This window comes from Ranitomeya variabilis, chromosome 6 (assembly GCF_051348905.1).
Source record: "Ranitomeya variabilis isolate aRanVar5 chromosome 6, aRanVar5.hap1, whole genome shotgun sequence".
NCBI lineage: Eukaryota > Metazoa > Chordata > Amphibia > Anura > Dendrobatidae > Ranitomeya > Ranitomeya variabilis.
The window spans coordinates 456,206,146-456,231,983 of record NC_135237.1 but is presented as its reverse complement, the minus strand read 5'-3'; the positions used below and the strand labels follow the sequence as shown (position 1 = coordinate 456,231,983).

The 25,838-nt window shown below is 41.0% G+C and overlaps 1 protein-coding gene across 3 annotated transcripts in view; it reads right to left on the bottom strand.

Moving 5' to 3' along the window:
* Positions 1-343: 343 nt before the first annotated feature.
* The window catches only part of TGS1 (trimethylguanosine synthase 1), a 60,579-nt gene continuing 35,084 nt past the window's right edge, over positions 344-25,838 (bottom strand). For all 3 annotated transcript variants that reach the window (XM_077270506.1, XM_077270504.1, XM_077270505.1), the window contains exons 10-14: positions 25,232-25,393; positions 22,600-22,743; positions 20,662-20,878; positions 18,687-18,765; positions 344-2,251 (exon numbers count right to left, since the gene is read on the bottom strand). In XM_077270506.1, the coding sequence (XP_077126621.1) occupies positions 2,144-2,251; positions 18,687-18,765; positions 20,662-20,878; positions 22,600-22,743; positions 25,232-25,393 (710 nt within the window). In that variant the 3' untranslated portion in view covers positions 344-2,143. The remainder of the gene's footprint in view (positions 2,252-18,686; positions 18,766-20,661; positions 20,879-22,599; positions 22,744-25,231; positions 25,394-25,838) is intronic.

Below are 25,838 nucleotides of genomic sequence, written 5' to 3'. Positions count from 1 at the left end.
ATTTGGATTAATTGGTCTCATACGATGTGTAATTTCACTGTGTTCTTGATGTTTGTTAAGCTTTAATAAAAATAACAGTTACAAAAAAAAACAAACCCCAAACCATAAAAGCCAAGTTAGAATAATACAATCCCCACGTTTTTCTTCCATTTATCTTGGATTTGTATGGCTTATCCTGTCGGATACCTGTGGATAAGGAGAGTGTCGGATCTCCTGTCCTTTTGTTGTCTCCTTTTTTTACATCAATATTATAGACCAATAACACACTTATCAGATATGAATACTGCAGCCAAAATAGCTAAAATCTGCAATAGTATTAAAACATAACATGAGAAGAATGACTACAAAAGTAATCATTTTAACAGGCAATAATAACCATTTATTTGCAAAAATGTTACTTTTCAACATATCAAAATATTTTGTACAAAATGAAAACACCATGGTTGTAAGATAAAGCTTATCCAGCATAAAACAGAGTCACATGTACAATCTATTAAGAAAAAACACTAAACAATAAAAACATACACAAAAGCAAACTAGATGTTACCATTTACTGGAACTGTACCAGTGAAATGCCAATGGCAAATATGATCAAATCTTCTATCAATGCATGTAAACAAATGGGTCACCAGGTTTTGAGAGGAGCATGATGTAGGGACAGAGCTGATTCCAGTGATGTATCACTTACTTTACAGGTTTCTGCAGTTTTGATACCGTTTTCTCTGCTGCAGATCTAGCAGTGCACTGAATCCTGAGCTCTGTATAACCCCGCCACAGCACTGATTGGCAGCTTTCTGTGCACACTGTGTTTGACAGAAAGCTGCCAATCAGTGGTGGGGGTGATATTGGACTACATGGCTGCGGGTTTAGTAGTTCTCTAGTGATAAAATCACTGTTTTATCAACAGGAAATGATCAAAGACTACACCAAGCATCTCAGTGATACATTACTGGAATCAGGATTTCTGTCTCAACAGTACGCTGCTCTGAAAGTGGCAAAATCCTGGTGGCCGATTCCTTTTAAAGCCAATCTGTCATAAATTAGTTGTGAGCCCACTGTATTCACAAGCCCGGCTGGCAATCTCAGGTGGGGGTGCATCATTCAGGCTTATAAATGCAGTTGAATGGATCTTTTATTTGAGCTTTTATCACAATAAACTATTTCTTTGGAATCATATCTCATAAGTTCTCATATTAATGATGGCCCATTATAATGTAAATGTTGTGGCTTTGTAAAATAAATTCTTTAAAGGAGCTGAGTGAGATTAGTTAAACATTAGTGAGGAGCGAACGTGCTGGAATAAGGTGTTATCCAAGAACGCTCGGGTGCTATCCGAGTGTCTTCGGCGGGCTCGAGAACTATGTTCGAGTCCCGCATACAGGATTGCCTTATTATTAGGTAATCACTGCATGTGTTGCGGCTGACGAACAGTCATGAGACATGCAGCCGCAGGGCTCAAACATTTTTCAAGCTTGCTGAAGACACTGTTAGCACTCGAGCATGCTCGGATAACGCCTTATCTGAGCATATTCGCTCATCTGTAATAAACATGTGTATTTCAAGAAGCCCTACTTCTGTCTATGGGCTGTGGGAAACATTACAGCCCTGCTCCATTTGAGTGAACAGACACACAACCTACGGTCAAAAGTGACATTGTTTCTCAAAGAAAGCATCCATGTTTTAGCTGCCTTAGCCAAAAGTCAGGATGTGAGCGAGTCTAGATGTACTATGCCTCCCATTTACACATATCCACAGAGTGGATGTATATACTGAAGTCTATTCCTGAGGCTTGTGCACAGAGCTACAGGATGGATATGGACAGACAACAGTGTGCAGCAGGAGTCTCTCGCCCTATAAAACATAGTTTGTGAACGGTGAAAGATGGGACTTTGACTGAAAGCATATCATATACTTCATACTACAAGCTCAACAAGTAATTTACTCCCAGAAACAACATCCTGCGATAGTTTTGGTGAACGGCTAGTAAAATGTCTCAGGGTGATAACATTATTTTAAAATAGAATATTAAAACCAATTTTTATAAACCGCTTTTATGCTGACCTTAAAAAAACAAAACAAAAACAAAACCCTACTCTGTGGTAAGTCGGGTCAGAACTAGGCTTCCCAGAGACATTTGCATTCATCATTTTCGAATTAATTCTCCAAAATAGACAGTCATGGTCTTCAACTTCTTGTTTAGGAAATTCTGCTCTATTTCAACTTGTCCACCAGGGCCAGCGAGGGACGCCACCTAGGACAAGGGTGACATGTAAATAGGACAATCATCCACACAGATGAAAATGATGATTCTTATGAGTAAGCAGTTTGATTAGCAAAATCTATACCATATAATAAAAAATAATCAGTTTAATCCGCCTTGCATACTGTGCACTTGGGGCACTGCCGACACCTGATGCACTCTGGACAAGGTAAATGCTGGGTCTCTGAAAACATTAAAGCAAATATATACAGAAAGAATGCAGCATACAGAAAGGCTAAGTCTGTATTTACCTAGGAGGTGACTTGAGCCCTTTAGTCTAGCAACATACAGGTGTATTAATGTACACTATACCATAGAGAAAATACAGCATATACAGTATATGTTAATACAACTGTCACGCTGTGACGGTCTTTGGTAAGGAAGGGAGGCCTCAAACTGTCTCTGGAACTGGGACCCTAACTATCCCTGTCCCGGGGGTACTCTTGAAGGTAGAGAGGCCTGGAGTCTACGACCTTACTATGCTCCTGTTAAACCCTGATCTGTTCCCTCCCTCACCCCATGAGGCATGGGACAGAAATGTAAGGTAAACAAAACACAGACAAAACAGCTATAACAGAAAACCTCTATCATACAAAAGCACAAATCCACAATAGGAAGGAGGATAGGTACAGGGAGGAATAAACTAAATGAGAACAGGGACCAGGAAATAAAAGCACACGTAGTACAGGAAACTACAGATCACTACTCCAACGACTTAGCTTTAGAACTCAGCACAGGAAGATGATTCTTTCACCGGTAGGGACAAGAAGGTCTGGCAAGTTTTTCTAGAAAGAGGTAATGATCAGATCAGAAGCAGCTGAAATGGAGCTGCATGTTTCTGACCAGAATAAAAAGGGTTGTTAACATCTTCAGCACCAGAGGAAACTAAATCCATTCAATACAGGACACAAATCACATCATCTCTAATGAAGACTTGCGATTCATTAACCGACGTGACCATCTAACTTCAGGTCTTCCAGGGGGAAGTGATACCCTCGTGACAACAACATTATGAACTGGTTAGGTGCTGATTATATGATGGCTTTGATCTACATCACTTTATTGTATACATATTTGTACCTTAAATATGTATGCAAAATTATGTGGCTGTCACACTGGGTGAGGGAGAAGCTAGGTGCACAACAATGAGAAGAGGGAGGGTAAGCCTGAACACTAGGAAAGGGGGGAGTGGAGACCCCTAGGCAGATCTGACAGCATCCCTAAATAGGTACGGCACCTATCGCCGAGCAGGAACCTAATCCCTGACTGCCCCTAGCGATAGACCCTGGATAGGGAAGGGATGGCATTACCCCCATTACCACTAAAGACAAAGCAGGAAGACAAGCGAGGGAATACACTTAGCTTGAGACGACACAAGAGCTCATGCCAGCAATCCTCCAAGAGGCTCCAGGAAGAAACTAGTTGACTTCTAGCACTTCCAACAAGCAGGTAAATAGAGTAAATACTTATGTTTGATGCAGAGTACAAAGTTGGATATAGTCTAAGGGTATGTGTCCACATTCAGGATTGCATCAGGATTTGGTCAGTATTTTACATCAGTATTTGTAAGCCAAAACCAGGAGTGGAACAATTAGAGGAAAAGTATAATAGAAACATATGCACCACTTCTGCATTTATCACCCACTCCTGGTTTTGGCTTACAAATACTGATGTAAAATCCTGACCAAATCCTGATGCAATCCTGAACGTGGACACATACCCTTAGACCTAAACGACAATGTCATGATTAAGGGAGCTTAGTCTCCAGAAACTCGTTGAGATTCGTACCCATATGGTTTGTACTGAAGTTTGTATCCTACATGTTTAAGTTTGTGAATAAAGAAAACTTTTTTTCACGGATTCGGTGAAGCTGGACATTTTTTTCTTTTGGATTCTACACGCCTGGACACAGCGGGTCCGTGCTCCCGAAACTCAGCTTATGCATCACGGGTGAGCTGGTTTATATTCCTAAACAACAATCCAAATCTTTTCATTTTAAAATGTACTCAAATGATAACAGTTGTGCGCTTTCAGAACATGTCCACCACCCACCGCAGATAGAGAACGTTTCTAAAAACTCATATGAAGGAGAAGTCAATAGTCTATTGTGTCTGATGGAGACAACAGAAAATAACAGGATCAGATTTGTCGGAAAAGATAAATGGATGGAAGATATATGAAATGGCCAAGGCAGTAGAGGCAGGGTCAGTTTTTGGTAGAGTCAAAAGTGGCTGTAATGTACTGACTTTAACAAGCTAATGCATTTAATAAATTCTGTATTTTGAAGTTGGACTTATACTTTATTAGAAATGAGCAAAGTTTAGAAATTGTATTAATAAAAAAACCTGTTTCGATCAATTTACTATTTTGCTGCAGTCATTACTAATTAGTATACCATTTATGACGTTGGAGTGAGCGTATATAAAAATAGTGTGAGAAGTTGGCTTAGTGACTTCCACAGCCCTTAGTGGAGATGATGAAACAAAGAAAAATGTTAACGGCCAACAAGGTAGTCCTCTTTTATTGCCATATGGCAATATAGGAAAATATTAAGAGTAGTCTGGTAATTTTTTATTTTTATAATCTGAACCGATCGTCAAATAATAACCATAAAAGCCTAATTTCTATATTCACGATACATAGGTGTCACATGGTTCTTACCAATGTATTAAAATATCATCTAAATCCCCAAATTCATTTGAACTTGAAATGTATTGCTTTAGATTAATCTCATTTTCTCATTGCTGTTCCTTTGAAACGTAATGTGCTTTTTTGTTCTGCAGCCAACAGATCTAAGACATATTAGGGTTTTCTCATAAGAAAATGTGATTGCATATATCTAAGTGAAGCCATTGCTCTAGTGGGGTTGTACTGGATTACCAGAAATTCTCCCCAGAAATAGTGATATGTCAACACCTTAAAAGATGGGAATTTCCCTCTGATATCATGAATCTGGTAATTTCTAAGTCCTTAGAGGCAGATCTGTTGGTGTGCAAGTCATTATTCCAAGGAAGACATTATCTGAGATAAATATAGAAGGAGCTATTTGAAATGGACTGTGACTTCTAGGAAAGTCACATAAGTACAATAAAAGTCATTACACAATGTAACTGCACAGCCAAATCATTTGTCAGCACATATACAGTGGGGAAAAAAAGTATTTAGTCAGCCACCAATTGTGCAAGTTCTCCCACTTAAAAAGATGAGAGAGGCCTGTAATTGACATCGTAGGTAGACCACAACTATGAGAGTCAAAATGAGAAAACAAATCCAGAAAATCACCTTGCCTGATTTGGTAAGATGTATTTTGCAAAATATGGTGGAAAATAAGAATTTGGTCACCTAAAAACATGCAAGATTTCTGGCTCTCACAGACCTGTATCCTCTTCTTTAAGAGGCTCCTCTGTCCTCCACTCATTACCTATAGTAATGGCACCTGTTTGAACTTGTTATCAGCATAAAAGACACCTGTCCACAACCTCCAACAGTCACACTCCAAACTCCACTATGGTGAAGACCAAAGAGCTGTCAAAGGACACCAGAAACAAAATTGTAGCCCTGCACCAGGCTGGGAAGACGGATTCTGCAATAGGTAAGCAGCTTGGTGTGATGAAATCAATTGTGGAAGCAATAATAAGAAAATGGAAGACATACAAGACCACTGATAATCTCCCTCGATCTGGGGCTCCACGCAAGATCTCACCCCATGGGGTCAAAATGATCACAAGAGCGGTGAGCAAAAATCCCAGAACCACACGGGGGACCTAGTGAATGACCTGCCTAGAGCTGGGACCACTGTAATAAAAGCTACCATCAGTAACATACTACGCCGCCAGGGACTCAGATCCTGTAGTGCCAGACGCATCCCTCTGCTTAAGCCAGTACTTGTCCGTGCCCGTCTGACGTTTGCTACAGAGCATTTGGATTATCCAGAAGAGTATTGGGAGAATGTCATATGGTCTGATGAAACCAAAGTAGAACTGTTTGGTGGAAACAAAACTCGTTGTGTTGGGTGGAGACAGAATGCTGAGTTGCATCCAAAGAACACCATACCTACTGTGAAGCCTGGGGTGGCAACATCATACCTTGGGGCTGTTTCTCTGCAAAGGGACCAGGACGACTGATCCTTGTACATGAAAGAATGAATGGGGCCATGTATTGTGAGATTTTGAGTGTAAACCTCCTTCCATCAGCAAGGGCATTGAAGATGAAACATGGATTGATCTTTCAGCATGATAATGATCCCAAGCACACCGCCAGGGCAACGAAGGAGTGGCTTTGTAAGATGCATATGAAGGTCCTGGAGTGGCCTAGCCAGTCTCCAGATCTCAACCCCATAGAAAACCTTTGGAGGGAGTTGAAAGTCCATGTTGCCCAGCGACAGGCCCAAAACATCACTTCCCTAGAGGAGATTTGCATGGAGGAATGGGCCAACATACCACCAACAGTGTGTGCCAACCTTGTGAAGACTTACAGAAAACGTTTGAACTCTGTCATTGCCAACAAAGGATATATAACAAAATATTGAGATGAACTTTTGGTAATGACCAAATACTTATTTTCCACCATAATTTGAAAAATAAATCTTACCAAATCAGACATGGTGATTTTCTGGATTTGTTTTCTCAATTTTGACTCTCACAGTTGTGGTCTAACTATGATGTCAATTACAGGCCTCTCTCATCTTTTTAAGTGGGAGAACTTGCACAATTGGTGGCTTACTAAATATTTTTTTCCCCACAGTCCTTGGTTGTTGAACTTCATATTAAATGGATTATCTGGAACATTGAGGTTTTCTCAATATTGGGCCATAAAATAGCTACCTGCCTATTCTGCACTATTCCAGCTTAGAATGGTCACAGACCCATCATACCGATGACTTTTCTACTTCAGATGACATAAATCATGTGCCTTCTCTTCCGCCGCTCTGTTGATGGGGTGTCATTGCCAATGTCAGGTGACTGACAGCTGGCTCTCCTACAAGACTACGGGAAACCAGTTGTCAATTAACATGACGCAGACAGTGACGCACCATTGACAGAGCAGAGCGGAAGAGGAAGAGCAGCTCTGTTGATGAAGTCAAACGAAGCCAGAGAACCACCGCCTCAGCCGATACAGATTATTGCAGGACAGGCAGGTACTTATCTACTAGGTTTCCCTTTCTGCCCTGAACTAAAATATTTATTTTATTTGCTTATGTAGTGCTATTAATTCCACAGAGCTTTACACACATTGCCATTACTTTCCCCATTGGGACTCGATCAGAATTTATCAGTAAATTCATTATTGGTATGTCTTTGGAGTGTGTCGAAGGAAACTGGATTACCTGGAGGAAAACCACATAAACACGGGGAGCGCATACCAACTCCTTGCAGATATTGCCTTTGGTGGCATTTGAGCCAAAGACTCAAGCGCAAATATGTGCAACATTCATATGCTGAAAAACTTTTGTACTGGGTATACCAGGCACCCTATGCCAAAATCAGTGACCCATTGCCTCAAATCCTGCCTCGTGATATGGCTGCCATATTGTTTTCCTTTATGTCTAGTGAGTATATATGACAAAAAAAAACAGCTGAGCCGCATTATTCTCAACCTCACTAGCACTAGGTGGCACCCACATTCACACAATATGTGTAATTTCCTGATCCAAACATCAGAAAACTTGCAGGTTTTAATTCTAGTTACTAAGACTAATACTAGTCTCATACTTCCTGTTCTTTACAAACACTTCAGCAGTCACAGCTCACCTTTTCTCCCTCCCTTTAAAATGACCTTTGGACAGATCAAAGTATGTCTAGCTCTCCTGTCAAAAATCAATGATTGAGAGACAGTCTATTGCTGCCTATGATCATACAGCTAGAAAACAACAGAAAGTATGAGCCCAATATTAAACCTACTTTTTTGTATGTTTTTTTCTGACCTTAGGCTCAGTCTCTAGCCATGGTGACTTGATGGATGATCGATTTGTAGGAAGATCAATCATATGCACGCCTAGATAGGTTCACCAGGGTCTTCTCCGCCGTTATTTTGATAGTATCAATCCATTGGGTTGCTGGTCTTCTTTGTCTTGTTCCTTCTATTCTTCCGAACTTGATGTCCTTCTCAAGTAATTGCTCTCTTTCTACGATGTGCCCAAAGTAGGAAAGTCATAGATGCTACTTGTTTCGAGTGACATGTCTGGCTTGATTTGTTCCAAAATTGATTTGTTTGTTTTTCTTGTCATCCATGGTATTGATAACATCCTTCTCTAGCACCACATTTCGAATGCGTTGATTCTTGTTTCCTTATTGTTCAGGTTTCGCATCTGTATGTTGCCACAGAAAAGAAAATGTGTCTTCACTGCCAGTGAAATGTTCCTTTACTTGAAGACCTTGTTCAGTTTGTTCAGTGACTTCATTGTTGATTTGCTCATAGCCATTCTCCTATTGACTTGATAACATAGCAGCATCTTGCGTAATCATTGATCCAAGTAGGTTGACGTCCTTTACAACCTCTAGTTTGTCGCCGTCCTTCTCAAATGAATGCCGGTCGTACATAACAGTGGTCAATATGTTTGCTTTCTTTGTATTGAGAATCCGTCTCATGTTCGAGCTTTCCATCTGGACACTCTGTAATAAGTCCTTCATTCCATCTACGTTTGTTGCTATCAATGTTCTATCGTCTGCGTATTTAAGATTGTTCACAATTTATCCAGCAAATCTGATTCCTTCTTTTCCAGCAAGTTCAGCCTTCCTGACAATAGCTTCTACACATAAATTGATGATAAATGGTGACAGGATGTAGCTTTGTCTGACGCCTCACTCTACTTTGAACCATGCAGTGTCGCCATGTTCTGATCGAGCTGTTGCTTCTTGGTCAATGTAAAAGTTACTAATGAGGCTAATCCGATGGTTCGGCACACTCATAACCTTCATGGTATTCCAAAATTTCTGGTGCTCAACACAGTTGAAGGCTTTGCTGTAGTCGATGAAGCAAAAATAGATCTCCTTGTTGCATTCTTAGGTCTTTTCCATTACATCTGATATTTCTCTGCCTTTTCTGAATCCTGCTTGTTCTTCCGGCAGGTCTTTGTCAAAGTAAGGCTGTAACAGTCTTTTTAGGTTCTTCAGTAGTATTTTGCAGGCATGAGGTTTGAGTGCAATAGTATGATTGTTTCCACTGACATAGCATCTCCCTTCTTACATTTGACTGCTGCTTCAGAAGACTTTATTAGCTCTATTAGAATATTGTCACGTACAGACACCTCAAAGTGCCTTTAAAGCTAGTATTTTTATATATTGATATAGAAAATGAAAGAAAAAAAGTTTTAAAACAAATACATTGAACATAAAGATCTGATATAAACCATAGGCAATTTTCTCATGTTCCTTAGGACCATATATGATAACATAAAAAGAGACATTTTTCAAAAGGTCTACAGAACAATGGTACAGGTAATAAATTATTTATTAAGAGTATTTCACATGGTTAATAGAAAGAAAAAAAAAAAAATGTATCCGATATGCTGAATATTTTTTTAGATCATCATGTCTACATGGTCATATACAACCATGTCAATCATTAAAGGAGTTATCCGGGATTAAAAAAAAAAAAAATGTGCCCAAGCACTATCAGGAAGGTAGTAGCTACTTACCTGCCTGCTGTGCCTGGCGCATTCTCCACCGGTATACAGCGGTCAGAGACTTCCCATGATGTCAGGTCAGCAGAGCGGCAGTTTGTTTTCCTGTTGACAGGGCGGGACTACTGGTATCATGCTGATTGACAGCAGTCTCTCCACTGCCTAATTTGGAAAGATGGCTGTGAATTAGCATGACACTAGTGATGAGCGAGTAAGCTTGTTTCTCTGAGCATTCTCGGGTGGTCTCCGAGTATTTTGGCGTGCTCAGACATTTAGTTTATGTCGACGCAGCGGCATGATTTGCGGCTGCTAGACAGCTTGAATACATGTGGAGATTGCCTGTTTGTTAGACAATCCCCACATGAAGCACAAAATATAAGAAAGGGTGCACTCAAGCTGTATTGGATAAAAAGAGAGGGGTGCAGTGCCTAGTCCAATAATGTATACGGCAAAGAAAAGAAAAAAAGATTGGACTACAAACAGGCCAGCACAACCACAAGGAATAGAAAAATACCAAATAGTTTATTAAACACCACAGCAAAGAACATCTAAAAACATTAAAAATACAACAAGTGTGTACAAAACACCCCTAATCACACATAATATGTCTGCAATAAATATTTTAACATAATATAGTAAGATAAATAGGGCTGGCAGTATAAATCACCACATGTTTGCAAAGAAGCATATATATATATATATATATATATATATATATATATATATATATATATATATATATATATATATATATATATATATATATAATAGCTGAAAAGGGAGAGGTCTCTATAACGTGCAAAAGACCTGTAGATAAGGAAAACCAAACCCTATGTGCTGCACTCCCTATAGATGTATCAGCATAGTGAGCCGAAGAAAAAAAAAAAAAAATAATAATAATTATATATATATATGTCCAAAAGCTCACCAAAAGACCATCAACCAGGGTAGAAAACAGTCAACAAGATTGATAGCTCATGCAAACAATGAAAGCGATATAATGCCGTATATACTCAGCTGAATGTGGAAGAAAATAAGCCGAAGCCCACAGATAAACTGGCTCTAAAATGCCATGCAGCTATCCATGCCCTAAGTGACTGGCATGGAATCAGAAAAGGGTGTGTGGGTTCTCTCCACACACCCTTTTCTGATTCCATGCCAGTCACTTAGGCTAGGTTCACATTGCGTTAGGGCAATCCGTTTAGCGCTAGCGGATTGCGCTAACGCAATGTTTATTTAGGGGCCGCGCTAACGTCCCCGCTCTCGCAGATCCCCGATCTGCGAGAGCGGGGAACGGACCTCGGGCGCGCCGCGGACGCTGCAAGCAGCGTCCCAGGTTCGCTACAAAAGAACGGCACATCGCTAGCGCGAGCCGAAAAAAGGCACGCGCTAGCGATGCGCTACAGGGAAACTTCACATTGCTGTCAATGGGTGCGCTAACGGACCCGTTGCACGGCGTTAATTGCAACATTTTCGCCGTGCAACGCTGTCCGTTAGCGTGCACACATTAACGCAATGTGAACCTAGCCTTAGGGCATGGATAGCTGCATGGCATTTTAGAGCCAGTTTATCTGTGGGCTTCGGCTTATTTTCTTCCACATTCAGCTGAGTATATACAGCATTATATCGCTTTCATTGTTTGCATGGGCTATCAATCTTGTTGACTGTTTTCTACCCTGGTTGATGGTCTTTTGGTGAGCTTTTGGACATATATATATATATATATAATTATTATTATTTTTTTTTTTTTCTTAGGCTCACTATGCTGATACATCTATAGGGAGTGCAGCACATAGGGTTTGGTTTTCCTTATCTACAGGTCTTTTGCACGTTATAGAGACCTCTCCCTTTTCAGCTATTATATATATATATACCGAAAGAAGAATGGACACTTAAGCTAAAATTTATAATTTATTAATGAACCATAAAAACAGTTAGAAACTGCACAAATGAAACAAGTAACAGAAGTAAATGTACAAAAAATATAGAAGAAAGGCAACACTAGTGCCGCATACAAAATAACACCTGCTGGGTAACAAATTAATATGGATAGAGAGGAAGTGTGCCACGAAGTAACCAATAAATACATATAAATATTAAAGAATATACGTAGCGGCACACATATAATAAAATGTCCAACAGGATATAACCTCCTAGTAGAGAGCAGGTACAGGGGGACAAAGAGTGTGCATATAAATAATAAAGAGATAAGGTATCTCATATGAAGTACAATGTTGCAAGTGAGCCCTATATATCTATAGCACATGTGTGCGCCCCCCGAGGAAGCAATAAGTGCGAAACGCGCGTCGGGGCTCCCCTTTCCGCATACCGTCACTGGGAGGACTCTGTGTGTGCTCATATCTTTACATTGTTTGTAAGTATAATACGGCTCTTCTTATGCGGTTTCATGGGACTTTTCCCGGTATACCTGCACACATGTGCTATAGATATATAGGGCTCACTTGCAACATTGTACTTCATATGAGATACCTTATCTCTTTATTATTTATATGCACACTCTTTGTCCCCCTGTACCTGCTCTCTACTTAGGAGGTTATATCCTGTTGGACATTTTATTATATGTGTGCCGCTACGTATATTCTTTAATATTTATATGTATTTATTGGTTACTTCGTGGCACACTTCCTCTCTATCCATATTAATTTGTTACCCAGCAGGTGTTATTTTGTATGCGGCACTAGTGTTGCCTTTCTTCTATATTTTTTGTACATTTACTTCTGTTACTTGTTTCATTTGTGCAGTTTCTAACTGTTTTTATGGTTCATTAATAAATTATAAATTTTAGCTTAAGTGTCCATTCTTCTTTCGGTGTATTATATATTTTGATGGCGGAGCGCATATTTAGAGCGCCCTCTCTATAGGTTGACTATATATATATATATGCTTCTTTGCAAACATGTGGTGATTTATACTGCCAGCCCTATTTATCTTACTATATTTATCTTACTTTATTATGTTATGTTATATTATGTTAAAATATTTCTTGCAGACATATTATTGTATGTATTATATATATACATATACATTATATTGTTGTATTTTTAATGTTTTTAGATGTTCTTTGCTGTGGTGTTTAATAAACTATTTGGTATTTTTCTATTCCTTGTGGTTGTGCTGGCCTGTTTGTAGTCCAATCCCCACATGAAGTCAAGCTGTCTAGCAGTTGCAAATCATGCAGCTGCGTCAACAAACTAAATCTTCGAGCACGCTGAAATACTCGGGAGACCACCTGAGCGTGCTCGGAGAAACTCGATTAACAGGGCTTCCTCGCTCATCACTACAGGACACCAGAAGTCCCACCCTGTCATCAGGTAGATAAATTTCTGCTCTTTGGACAGGGATCAGCTGAATCTCTGGCAGGGTCAGTCAATGACTGGTGCCGGGTACAAAATACAGGATTTTGTTTGTAAGCAAACGTCTTTTCTTAAGGGCTGTTTAAGATGTCCATGATAGTCGGTCGATGTTGGATCGCAATGCACGGACTGGCTGCACATCTAACTCGAGCGTGACAGCTTCATATATTTCTATGAAGCTGCCACACTTGGATCAAGAAATGTGCATCCAGCTCGTGCATTGCGATCCAAGATCGACCAGTTATCACGGACATTTGAAGCAGCCCTAAAATGGTATATTGTGCTGTTCCTCCTGAAAATGACTTGTCAATGACTCTTGTACCTATAGCCATGATTTATTAAAAGGCTACTTACTGACACAGATGTCAGGGAGCTCGCAAGTCTTTTCTCTTTTTACACCAGTATTCCATAGTGAGTTTTTTTGTTGATTTTTCAAAGAAAAACAGTTTTTTTAATTTTGTCAGTCATTTAACGAGGAATTACAAAAACCTGTAATTCTGATTCATGAACACCCTTTTTTAAGGTGGCAATTACAAGGCTTTTTTATGGCCACACTTGCCACAGACGCTGACACTGGAGTACTTTAGTGTGGTGCTACATAAACAAGTTTTAATGTCTCAGTTCTCAGTTATAAGACCTATTTCTCTAAATAAGGAAGTGATTGACATGATGTTAAAAAATATTCACAACATATTACTTCTCTTTTTTTTCCCCTGCGTAAAAGGCGTTGTTCTATGCTTAAAGGCTGACACCTTTGCTTTGGGCGATATTTCATACAATAAACCTATACCAATGATGCTGTGATCTGCAGCCATAATTCCAATCTCCTAGAAATGAACAGTTCTGATTCAATATGTCGCTTACCCCATGTGCAGGGCATTAGGGTAGCTTAGGTATCCATGGTTCACCTTTTTATTTTTAGGCCAGCCATGCCTTAACATCATTTTTTTTTTATATTGGACAAGTTATTTAAGTTTTATTTTTGTGACACCAGTTTGATGCAAACACAGCAGAAGAGGTCCTCGGTGACGACCTTCCTTTTTCTTATTTTATAGGTTATTATGCTTCATTACTTTAAAAGAAAAAAAAGTTAGAATTGAAGGCTAGAGCAGAGTAAAAAAGTTTTTAGCTTCTTCTATTAATAATAAAGTAGGAAACTGACAGCTGATCAAAGAGACACACAACATGGCTGCACTTCCAGTTGACTTTGAAAGAATAGGTGCTGCAATTAAATTGATGGAATGCCAATATCTCTGCAAGCGAAGGTAATTACAAAGCCTGCTTTTGCTCATATCTGCAGATTTCAGCCTAAAACTTAAAATTCTAAATTTTGGGCAGTTATCTACAAGATGCTGTTGCAGTTCTGATATTTCAATGTGTGAAGATTGTGATGCTTAGGCAGGAGTCACATTATCGTATGACATTGGATAACGTATGCTAACGACACTTGGCTCCACCCCTGCTGCGAGCTGGAGCCGAGCGACAGTGCTCTGTGCTCCAATCTTTTCCAATGAGAGACTCTCAGCACAGGCTTAGAGGAGATGGAGAAAGTATTTTCTCCAGCTCCTCCATTACCGGCGTCCGCGGGAATCGCACTGCACTCGGGTGACATCTGAGTGCAGTGCGATCCGATTCTTGAATGCAATCGCAAAATGCAGAAGTGGCATGAAAAAATAATCGCAGATGTGAGTTGTCCCATAGTTTAAGACTGAGTCGAGTGCGATACGATTTTTTATTGGATTGCACTTGTCCGGTTTCATCGCAAGTGTAAGCGAGCCCTTAGATAGACACAAGCAGCGTAAAGGCCAAAAATATATCTTAGTTTAAAGTTGACTGAACCCCGCTGATTTCAGTGGGACTAGCCTATCATATAATGAGTATGGGGCCTACCAACCATCCCCCCTCAAGATGATGTCCGGGACAGAAGGGTCGGTCAGTTTAAATTAAAACCCTGATGCTAATATTCTGCCTGAAAATAATCATTAGGCTGCTGCCAATTCTCTTGACCCATAGAAAACACAAGAACACATCAAGCTGAGCAGTCATGTCTATGGGGGAGACGGGAGAGATGGCTGTCAAGTCAACGAGAGTTTGGCTGACAGCGCTCTCATGTGAATAGCAGCTTAATAGTCCGCAGTGATAACTGACTGCTATGGTTCTGCTAGTACTCACGGCTAGAACTAAACTAAGCCCATATAGAAGGCTATTGTACATTTTTTAGGGAAAAGTATGTTTTCAGGCTATTTTTGGAGTGCTGCGAGTGCTAAAAAATAAAACTAAACCCTATTATGGACTGCCATTTTCCACTGCTTATCGGCCTGTAATCAAGTGTCTAATATTAGGCCCCACTCCAGAGATCTTGTGTCACCTTCTAAAAATAGCAGCCACGGCTCCTGCCGAGTGGGAAAGTTCACAATTAAGAAAGGCTTCAATACAAAAATAAATACGGTATAGAAAATAGAGAAGTGAATGTGATGGATGAGCACTTCTACATCCTGCTTTAAAAAGAAATCCAAAAGTGAGCTCAGCCTACTATGAAAAAAAAAGAAAGAACATACACACACGGACCAATATATTTCCATCCTCCCACCCCACTCCAAAAACATTCTCACAGGGGAATCTGCAGATTGTGTGCTACTGGGACCCATCATCCTTCTGGATAACAGGGCCCCACCACACAAAGATGTGAATGTCAAGGAGCCTGCGTAGAAGCTCCTCTCTCTATTCACTACTACGTAAGATGGGAACCATGGAGGCCATTATCATGTTGCACTCCTGCTGCTAATCGTGAGGATGCATCGACAGCTCCCAAGAGATCAGCTTGAGAAAAATAAAGTATGGGTCTCACAAGTTTAATGTGACAGAGAGGAGCCAAAAGACTGCAGCGTTTGATTTCTCCTACTCCTGCACTGATTAGAAGCACTTCACCTTCATATTAAACGGTGCAGGTTTCTTTTTGCCGTGTAGGAGTTAACCTGCTCAGTTGAGAGCTCCTGGATGCTTTCCTGCATTAAGACTCTCAGCTGTTCACTGTTAGCCACTCCCTTCTCCTTTATATTCTGGGCCCTGGCAAGAAATCATTGCCAGAGCAAGCTCATGCTGCATGGTTAATAGATGGTGGTTTATGGTTGACGTTTGAGAAGGCATTTGGTGGATTTATCTGAGACTGTTGCTAGGTTTTGGGTGAGTGTTAATTTCCCCCTTTTTCCTACTTTGGTTTGATCCCATCCTCCACTCCCCGGTGTTTACCTCTGTTGTTTTTGTGAGTATGTTTGTATGACTGGTATTTTCCTTTATCCTTGTTCGTATTACCTTGCTAGTTTAGTTGGTGTATTACAGTACACTACTACTCTCCTCTTCCCTGCGTGGAGGGGTACAGACTGAGGGCGGATTCAGGATCTAAGGCAAGGTACGTGGCCCCGATGTCTTCACCATCAGAAGTCATCGGGGAACAGGGTGAGCTTGGGCGCCCCTACCATTAGGAACAGGGAAGGAGTCCCTGGACACGCAACAGAGTCATGACAGTACTGGCATCCAGCTGTGGCTTATATTTTAATGCTGGTTGGGAACTACATAAATGCTTTGTGTGCCAATTCTTACAGAATTTCTGTTTTTCTGTTCCTATATCGTAAGAGAAAAACAGAACTCCAAAAGCCTTAAATAACAGGATCATTTTACATTAAATAACAGGATAATTTTATAGATTGGTACTGATGAAACTGTAATGACCCAATTATGTGAACTGACAATTTTTTTAAGCTAAGTCTGGAATTTTTTTTTACCACTTAGATAAAAAATAACCTAGGCATGTTTGATTTTTTTGCAATTTCACCGCACTTGGAATTTTTTCCCCGTTTTCTAGTACAAGACATGCTAAAACCAATGACGTCGTTCAAAAGTACAACTTGTCCCGCAAAAAAATAAGCCCTCACATGGTCATATTGACGGAAAACTAAAAAAGTTATGGCTCTGGGAAGGAAGGGGAGTGAAAAACGAAAACACAAAACCAAAAAAAGCTGGGGTCATGAAGGGGCTAAATAGTGTGACAGTTTTGTACCTCAGCTTTTTTACTGGACGTGACTTATGATACCAAATGTGTGTACTTTTTCATGAGAAATGTGTTTTCCTTGCCGACACATTCTTCAGTTCTATAATCTGTTTTTATTCATACTTCGTCCAGGTTTGAACATTGAATACTGTGATTCCTGGTCTAATGTACCGCAGTACACACGCTTATGGCAGGGCTTACAAGGCTACCGGACCTGGCAGACCAATTAATGCAGGAGTGTCCTCACTCTTACAACCATTTAAATGCTGCAATCACTAACGACCTCAAGATCTACAGGGTTGTACAGCCAGGATTGGTCGTGGGAGCGACCATGGCTGTTTGTGCCGGACATACCCGATCACCTGGGTGTAACGCTATGTCCATGTGCTGGAACACCTTGGCAAATAGGACGACCCAATACATCGGAGGTCGGGAAGGGGTTAATGATGCAGTGGAAAGCTGCTTATCAGCCACACCTCATACGTAAATTTCACAGACGCCGAACACTTTGTGGGAGCACAGCCCGAACCTGGAAACTCAATCAAATGAAAAGGTCATTAGTAACAGGAAGTTCTGAGAAAAGAAAGAACGTGCGAGACGTAATAGCAAGCGATGACCTTTACTGCTGTATATCATTTTGCAAGTGACCTGCCCTTCTAACACCCATATAAATGAAGCATTGCATAAGCCAGGAAACATACAGACTGCTGCTAATGAGCCTGGTTCCTCTTATTTGCATACACTTTGTATGCCGCCCTGCTGCAGACATGGAGGAAATGCCCAGGATCAGGCACACCAGGAACACTTACCATACTTCCTCCCAAGCGAGGGATTCCCAGGTTTAGTTCGGGCAGACCGTACAGATATGTCACTTCACAGGAGTCAGCAACCTGAACACAAATTGCATTTTCCCAAAGCCAGTTTATCAGTGAACTGCACATAATGCAGCTCCCTGATATCTACAGGCGGCTGCTGACTACTGTACAAGGACCAGACAAGGGCACATTGACGTATATTACCATCCACATCAGTAGTAGCAGCCATTCAAACCCATTTGTGTCAACTTCTGTGCATGTTATCAGGCCAAAATCACCAGGGTATGTGAACTTTTGATCAGGGTCATTTGGATGTTTTGGGTTGTCATTATGAAAGAGAAAACACAGTAGTTTGACAATAAATGGCTTCACCCAACCTCTAACCATGAGTGGAGAAAAAGTTTTGGTGTTATCATTCATATTCTCTGAAAAAAGGCCAATAAAGCACAAATTCTGCCGGGGTATGTAAACTTTTGAGAACAACTGTATATAATGACCAAAGGAATAAGAGGAAACCCAGCGGGAGCTGAGGAACACAATCGTACAGCGAAGAAAGGCAATGTCTTACCTGCTCCGCATCTGTATTGCGCGGTACAAAATAAATAATGTTCTTTGTAATCTGTTGGGAAAGCTGGAAAACTTCAAAGGTGGCAAAATGTTAAGGAAATGGACAATAACAAACTATCAACATTTATAATATACATATTGTCGTTATATAGGTTTCTCGGACAACCATTAATGGTTCGGGGGGCTCTGACTGGCAGGTAAATCTTATTCTTTGGCAGCAAATGAAGATTTTTAAAAAGTGAGTAACTAAAATATGAATAATGTAAAGTTAAGCATTTTCCTCTTTCGTACTGATATACGGAGGTATAGGTGTGCCGCAGCCTGGCAGCTCAGTGACATTTCCACGCACACGTGAACTCTTATCAATAGGTTCAATGCTCGGCTAAACGAGAAGTTCAGATGCAGCCACCTCTACATGGGAGGCCAAAGGTAAATCACCAGGTCTCCCGGGAAGTCTGTATTTGGGACATACATCACCATACACCATATCCCGGGATGTATGTACCGCTAGGTGTGAGTAAACATACTAGATGGTGACAGTGGAGAGGAGCGGACTTCATAGCCAGGTGTATGCAATCATGAGAAAAGCTACTTAAAGTGGCCACTTGCAAGTTGTTCTCCTATTTGAATCTCCTCTGAAGAGTGGCATCATGGGCTCCTCAAAACAACTGTCAAATGATCTGAAAACAAAGATTATTCAACATAGTTGTTCAGGGGAAGGATACAAACAGCTGTCTAAGAGATTTAACCTGTCAATTTCCACTGTGAGGAACATAGTAAGGAAATGGAAGAACACAGGTACAGTTCTTGTTAAGGCCAGAAGTGGCAGGCCAAGAAAAACATCAGAAAGGCAGAGAAGAAGAATGGTGAGATCAGTCAAGGACAATCCTCAGACCACCTCCAGAGAGCTGCAGCATCAACTTGCTGCAGATGGTGTCACTGTGCATCGGTCAACTATACAACGCACTTTGCACAAGGAGAAGCTGTATGGGAGAGTGATGCGAAAGAAGCCGTTTGTGCAAGCACGCCACAAACAGAGTTTCGGCTGAGGTATGCAAAAGCACATTTGGAGAAGCCAATTTCTTTTTGGAAGAAGGTCCTGTGGACTCATGAAACCAAGATTGAGTTGTTTGGTCATACAAAAAGGCGTTATGCATGGCGGCAAAAAAACACAGTGCGTTGTATAGTAGCTTTTCTCATGATTGCATACACCTGGCTATGAAGTTCAAAGCTCAATGAGGTTACAAAACCAAAAAAAGTGCTTTAGTAAGTCAGTAAAAAGTAGGTAGGAGTATTTAAAACAAGAAAATGATAAGGGTGCCCATACTAATGCACCTGTCAAATTTTGTTTCAATGCAGATTGCACATTTTCTGTTAGTACAATAAACCTAATTTCAAGGCAGAAACATTACTGTGCCCAACAGTTATTAGATATATGAAACTGAAATATCTGTTGCAAAAATTTTTTTTTTTATAAAACATTAAGCTTAAGATTAATAGGGGTGCCCAAACTTTTTCATATGACTGTACATTGAATTACCTCACATAATGAGATGTGAACACAACCTTATTTAAGCAAGAAGTTTCTTGCAAGACAATGCTGATGTCTGCAGAAACATTCTGACGAGTTCTGCATTTTATATTTGCATGCAGATGTGATTTCCCCATTCAACAAAAAATGGACAAAACCTGAGAATTATGTCCCAGAATGTGCAGCCTGTCCTACCATCAATGCGGATCTTTTCTTTTCTAGATTTAACATATAGCCTTAGCACAAAAGCTATGATCCGCTCCATGGTCAAAGCTATGATCCGCTCCATGGTCAAAAAAAAATGGTATCTAAAAGTATTCTGACGAGAAGAACCTCCATAGAAATGTTGTAATGTGCCAGTACAGGCAGGCCGGAGTACCGAGGCGATGTCTAATACCCCCCTAAGCATCACTGTGGCGGCTTGTTAGCAGCTTGTAAAGGATATCCATCAGGGGACATCATTGTCTTGATATCAAAGGTTTCTGCGCTGACATAGTCTGGACCGCCCCACGGAGGGCTGAGAAATACGACATCTGCCTTCAAATCGCGAGCGACGCACATGAAATCGGCACGGATCAGCTCAATGCGATCTGCAACGCCATACACCATGGCATTATTGTAAGCCAAATCCAACTTCACGGGGTCAATGTCCACAGCAATGACTGCAGAAAAGGGAGAAGGGCAGAAACATTAGTGAGTGGCTGAAGACAAGGAAAGAAAAGAATAAGCAAGCCATTCCCTGTTTTTGAGGGTATAATAACAAAATGGATCTATTAAAAAAAGAATATATATATATATATATATATATATATATATATATATATATATATATATATAATTGTCTTAAGGGTCACTTCCGTCTGTCTGTCTGTCACGGATATTCATTGGTCGCGGCCTTTGTCTGTCACGGAAATCCAAGTCGCTGATTGGTCCCGGCAAAACGGCCACGACCATGACCAATCAGCGACGGGCACAGTCCAGCAGCGAGATGGCCGCTGCTTACTGCCCTGCACTCAGTGTCCCGTCCATAATCCCCTCCAGTCAGCGCTCACACAGGGTTAATGGCAGCGTTAACGGACCGCGTTATGCCGCGGGTGACACACTCCGTTAACGCTGCTATTAACCCTGTGTGACCAACTATTTACTATTGATGCTGCCTATGCAGCATCAATAGTAAAAAGATCTAATGTTAAAAATAATAATACCGTCCTCGGCAGTGTAAGAAGCAGGTTCCGGTGCCAAGGATGCTATGCGAGAAGGACCTGCCATGACATCACGGTCATGTGACCACAACATCATCACAGGTCCTAAGTGCATAGCAACCCTGGGACCAGAAGCTGCCGTGTGCACAGCACACAGGCTCCAGGACTTCAAGGGGCCTTCGGAAGGTGAGTATATGTTTATTTTTTATTTTAATTCTTTTTTTACACATAGTGCCCACATTGCTATATACTACGTGGGCTGTGTTACATAGTGCGTGTGCGCTGTTATATACTACATCTCTGTGCTATGCACTATGTAGCTGGGCAATATACTAAATTGCTGTGCTTTATACTACGTAACCTGTGTTATATACTCCATGCGCAGTGTTATATACTACGTCTCTGTGTTATATACTACGTGGCTGTGCAATATACTACGTAGCTGTGCAATATACTACGTGACTGTGCAATATACAACGTGACTGTGCTATATACTACGTGCTCTGAGTTATATACTACGTGGCTGTGCAATATACTACGTGGCTGTGCAATATACTAGGTGGCTGTGCAATATACGTGACTGCAATATACCACGTGGCTGTGCAATATACAACGTGACTGCAATATACTACGTGGCTGTGCAATATACTACGTGCTCTGTGTTATACACTACGTGGCTGTGCAATATACTACGTGACTGCAATATACAACGTGGCTGTGCTATATACTACGTGCTCAGTGTTATATACTACGTGACTGTGCAATATACTAAGTGGCTGTGCAATATACTACATGGCTGTGCTATATACTACGTGGCTGTGCTATATACTACGTGCGCTGTGTTATATACTACGTGGCTCTGTTATATACTACGTAGCTATGCTATATACTACGTCGGTTGTGTTATATACTACGTGACTGTGCAATATAGTATGTGGCCTGTGCTATATACTACCTACATATTCTAGAATACCCGATACGTTAGAATCGGGCCACCATCTAGTATGCCATAAATATCTAATAGGTAAGGATCCCAGTGGTTGGACTGGGGTCCCCTGGCCAAAGGCCGGTCTGGTGGGGTGGAGAATGAGTGTAGAGGTGACCGCCATGGGCTCCTCTCTGGGGACATTCTCATCACCCTTTCTGAGGCTTTGCATTTGTCTACAGAGACTAAAGCTTACCATGCATTCCTGCTAAGGCAAACTGAATGGCATTGCCACCGACACCACAGAAAGCATCTACGACGACCGCACCACTCATGCACTGCCTGACACGGTGTGCTATGTGCTCTGCAATCTTTTCTGGGGTAACCGAAAACCAACCCTCTGCAAAATATAAAACACAGCATTCATTATGGGGGAAATCTGGCCAGATGGTTTATCTTCTCACTGTACATGGGCCTGAAGACTGAGGAAAAGCAGACATTTATTGCGTTTGAGACAACATTTCTGAACAAATTGCTATATTTTATTGTTGTGAATACCTAAGGGCAAGTCTGTCAATGCTTCACACCATTTATTACACAATGTATAGTACAAACACAAAACATTAAAATGACGAGAATAAAGATCATGGTTAAAAATATGGTAATTTACCCGACATTCTACATTAAACATGTGGCACCTTGGTCTCAGGCTCTTACCCATCATTGGGTCGTGTGCTACCAAGGTGTAAAAAGGTGCAAGATCTGCAGAAAATGTGTCATTAAGGTGCAACTTCTGAAAATGATGGAGTTAAAAGGAGTAGATTTGGCACAAATTACACCATTTTTAATAAAAGTGTCCGTTCTGTACAGGTATGGACTGTATCATTAAAAAAAGTTACATTTCTCCCAAACCAACATATAAGTAGCTGAGAGTTCGGGTCCAGAAGCCCGCGGCTAGTCATTGCATTGCAGTCCATATACAGACTGCAAAATACGCCCGCCTGAACCCGGCCATGCTGAAAGACGCACATAAAAGAGGAATATGCCTTTACGTACGCAATTCCCTGCACTTTAGTCTTCAGTGGATCATTTCACAGAATCCACTCATTATTATGTAATACAGTGGTTTTCTCATTCCAAAGTTGTATGGTCCATAGGCTAGGAGAGGGGTAATGCACATGACCCGAGCTGCTACTCGCCCTCTGTTCTGCTGCTTCAGTGGTGATGTCATGTCACTACACCGCTGCAGCCAATCACTGGGTTCAGTGGCTGTGTCAACTCAGAGGCTCCAAGCTGCTGAAGGACGTCACCACTGCAGCCTGTAAACAATCACTAGGGCAGTGGTGATAAGGCTAGTACCAGGTCATTTTCTTATTCTATACCTTTGTTAGCCTATGGATAGGAGAAATGTAAAATCGGAAAACCCCTTTAATGAAAGGGAAAAAACAAAAGACGACCTCTGCCAGTGCTGGGCGATACCTGTACAAGTTAGGGCAAGATTTCTGTCTAGAAGAACATGATACATACAGTGTACCTGTGTAGCTACACTGCAGTATCCCTGTTTCCAGAATTTGAGCTTACTTTATCCCTCATGATGATCCTATAAGCTTTGTGACAGGGCTTATAATCCAATTGTTGGCTAGTGACAATTTGTATGTTATTACAGCTTCCACAAGGTGTTAACGCCCAGCTTTAGGTAAGGAGAATCTGCCATGTTAGCAGCACCTGGTTGTAATAGGGCTACAAGCGCGAGCCATGTATTAGTGCCCCTGAAGAGATTGTGGGGTCAGGACATGGCTCACACACTGCAATCCCCGTCCTTACCACTGGCAACAAGTATAAGCCACTAGAAAACAGCACAGGATTAGTGATGAGCGAACGTGCCTGGATAAGGTGTTATCTGAGCATGCTCATGTGCAAACAGAGTGTCTTCGGTGTGCTCGAATAATATGTTTGAGTCCCCACCGCTGCATTTCTTGCCGCTGTCCGACAGCCACAACACATGCGGGGTTGCCTGTTTGTTAGACAATCCCTCCATGTGTTGCGGCTATCAAACAGCCACAAGACAGGCAGACGAGGGGACTTGACCATATTTTTCGAGCACGCCGAAGTCACTTGGTTTGCACATGAGCATGCTCAGATCACACCTTATTCCCAGCACGTTCGCTCATCACTACACAGGACTGTTAAGAAACCCAAAATAAAACAGGAAGAGAGTTAAAATGCTGGTTGACAATCATAGTTCCCAAAAAACAAGTGGGTAAACAGGCAGCACACAGATCAATGTTAATGGATTGTACTTCACATGAACCTTCCCCCACATGTACCAATGGTGAAGGGAAGAAAAACTGCATCACATGCTAGTCTCGTCCATAGATTGCAACGTGCAGAAATATGAGGAATAAAAACTGATGCCACATAGACACGGTGCGTGTGGAATCCGATGTTAATGGATTGATGGGATTTTTTAAGAAAAGCAACTGAATTTGGCCTTTCACCATTTTTTAGTTGTTGATGTATAAAAACATATGCCACATAGAGGTCAGAAACAGATGGATAGGATGGCATGCAAATGAAAAATCCTGTTTTTTGTGAATGAAAAGCAGACAATTTTTCATAAACTCTTGTACACTCAGCCTAAAAGTACAAACCCTGGAGACAGCAGAGGTTTTCTAAGTACATAACAATGAACCTGACTGCAATGAACCTCACTAGTGGCATGATATCCCCATATTTTCCTAATTTAGATTGTGAGCCCCATCGGAGACAGCGATGATAATGTGTGCAAACTGTAAAGCGCTGCAGAATATGTTAGCGCTATACAAAAATAAAGATTATTATTATTAATATGCCCCTGTACAGACGCCCATGTTCTCGTCACGGCCCACCTTCATCGAGCTTAATTCCTTCATCAAAGCGAGAGAAGAGCCTGTAGCGCTGAGCCCAGTACTTGGCCAGGTGAGGATCAGCCGCAATTTCTGGGGGCAGAAACTGAATCTTCTTTTTCTGCTTTTTCTTTTTTTTCTTGCACTTGACATATGAACCCGCTCCTATAATACAATGACATACACAGACTGACAGATATACTTATTATGAACCCCTTAAGGATGTAAACAATTTTCATTTTTTATTTTTTTTTGCAATTTTTGTTTTTCCCTTCCTTGCTTCCAAAAGCCACAACTTGTTAGTTTTTCCTACCGACACAACCATACGAGGGCTTGTTTTTTTGGGTGACTTTATAGTTTCATCATTCATTTACCATATATTGTATTACAAACAAGAGGTGAAAAAAAAAATGATATTCCGCCATTGCTTTTTGGGTTTCGATTTTAGGGCATCCATTGCGCAGTAAAAACTACCATTAACCATTAATTCTGGCCATGGGGTTTTGTAGTTGTGGGGTGGGGAGGTAGCCTGGGGCAATAGATCGGGCCTCTTAAATGCCACTGTCAGGGATTACCAGCGATATAACGCAGCCGACATCTGCCCGGGGTT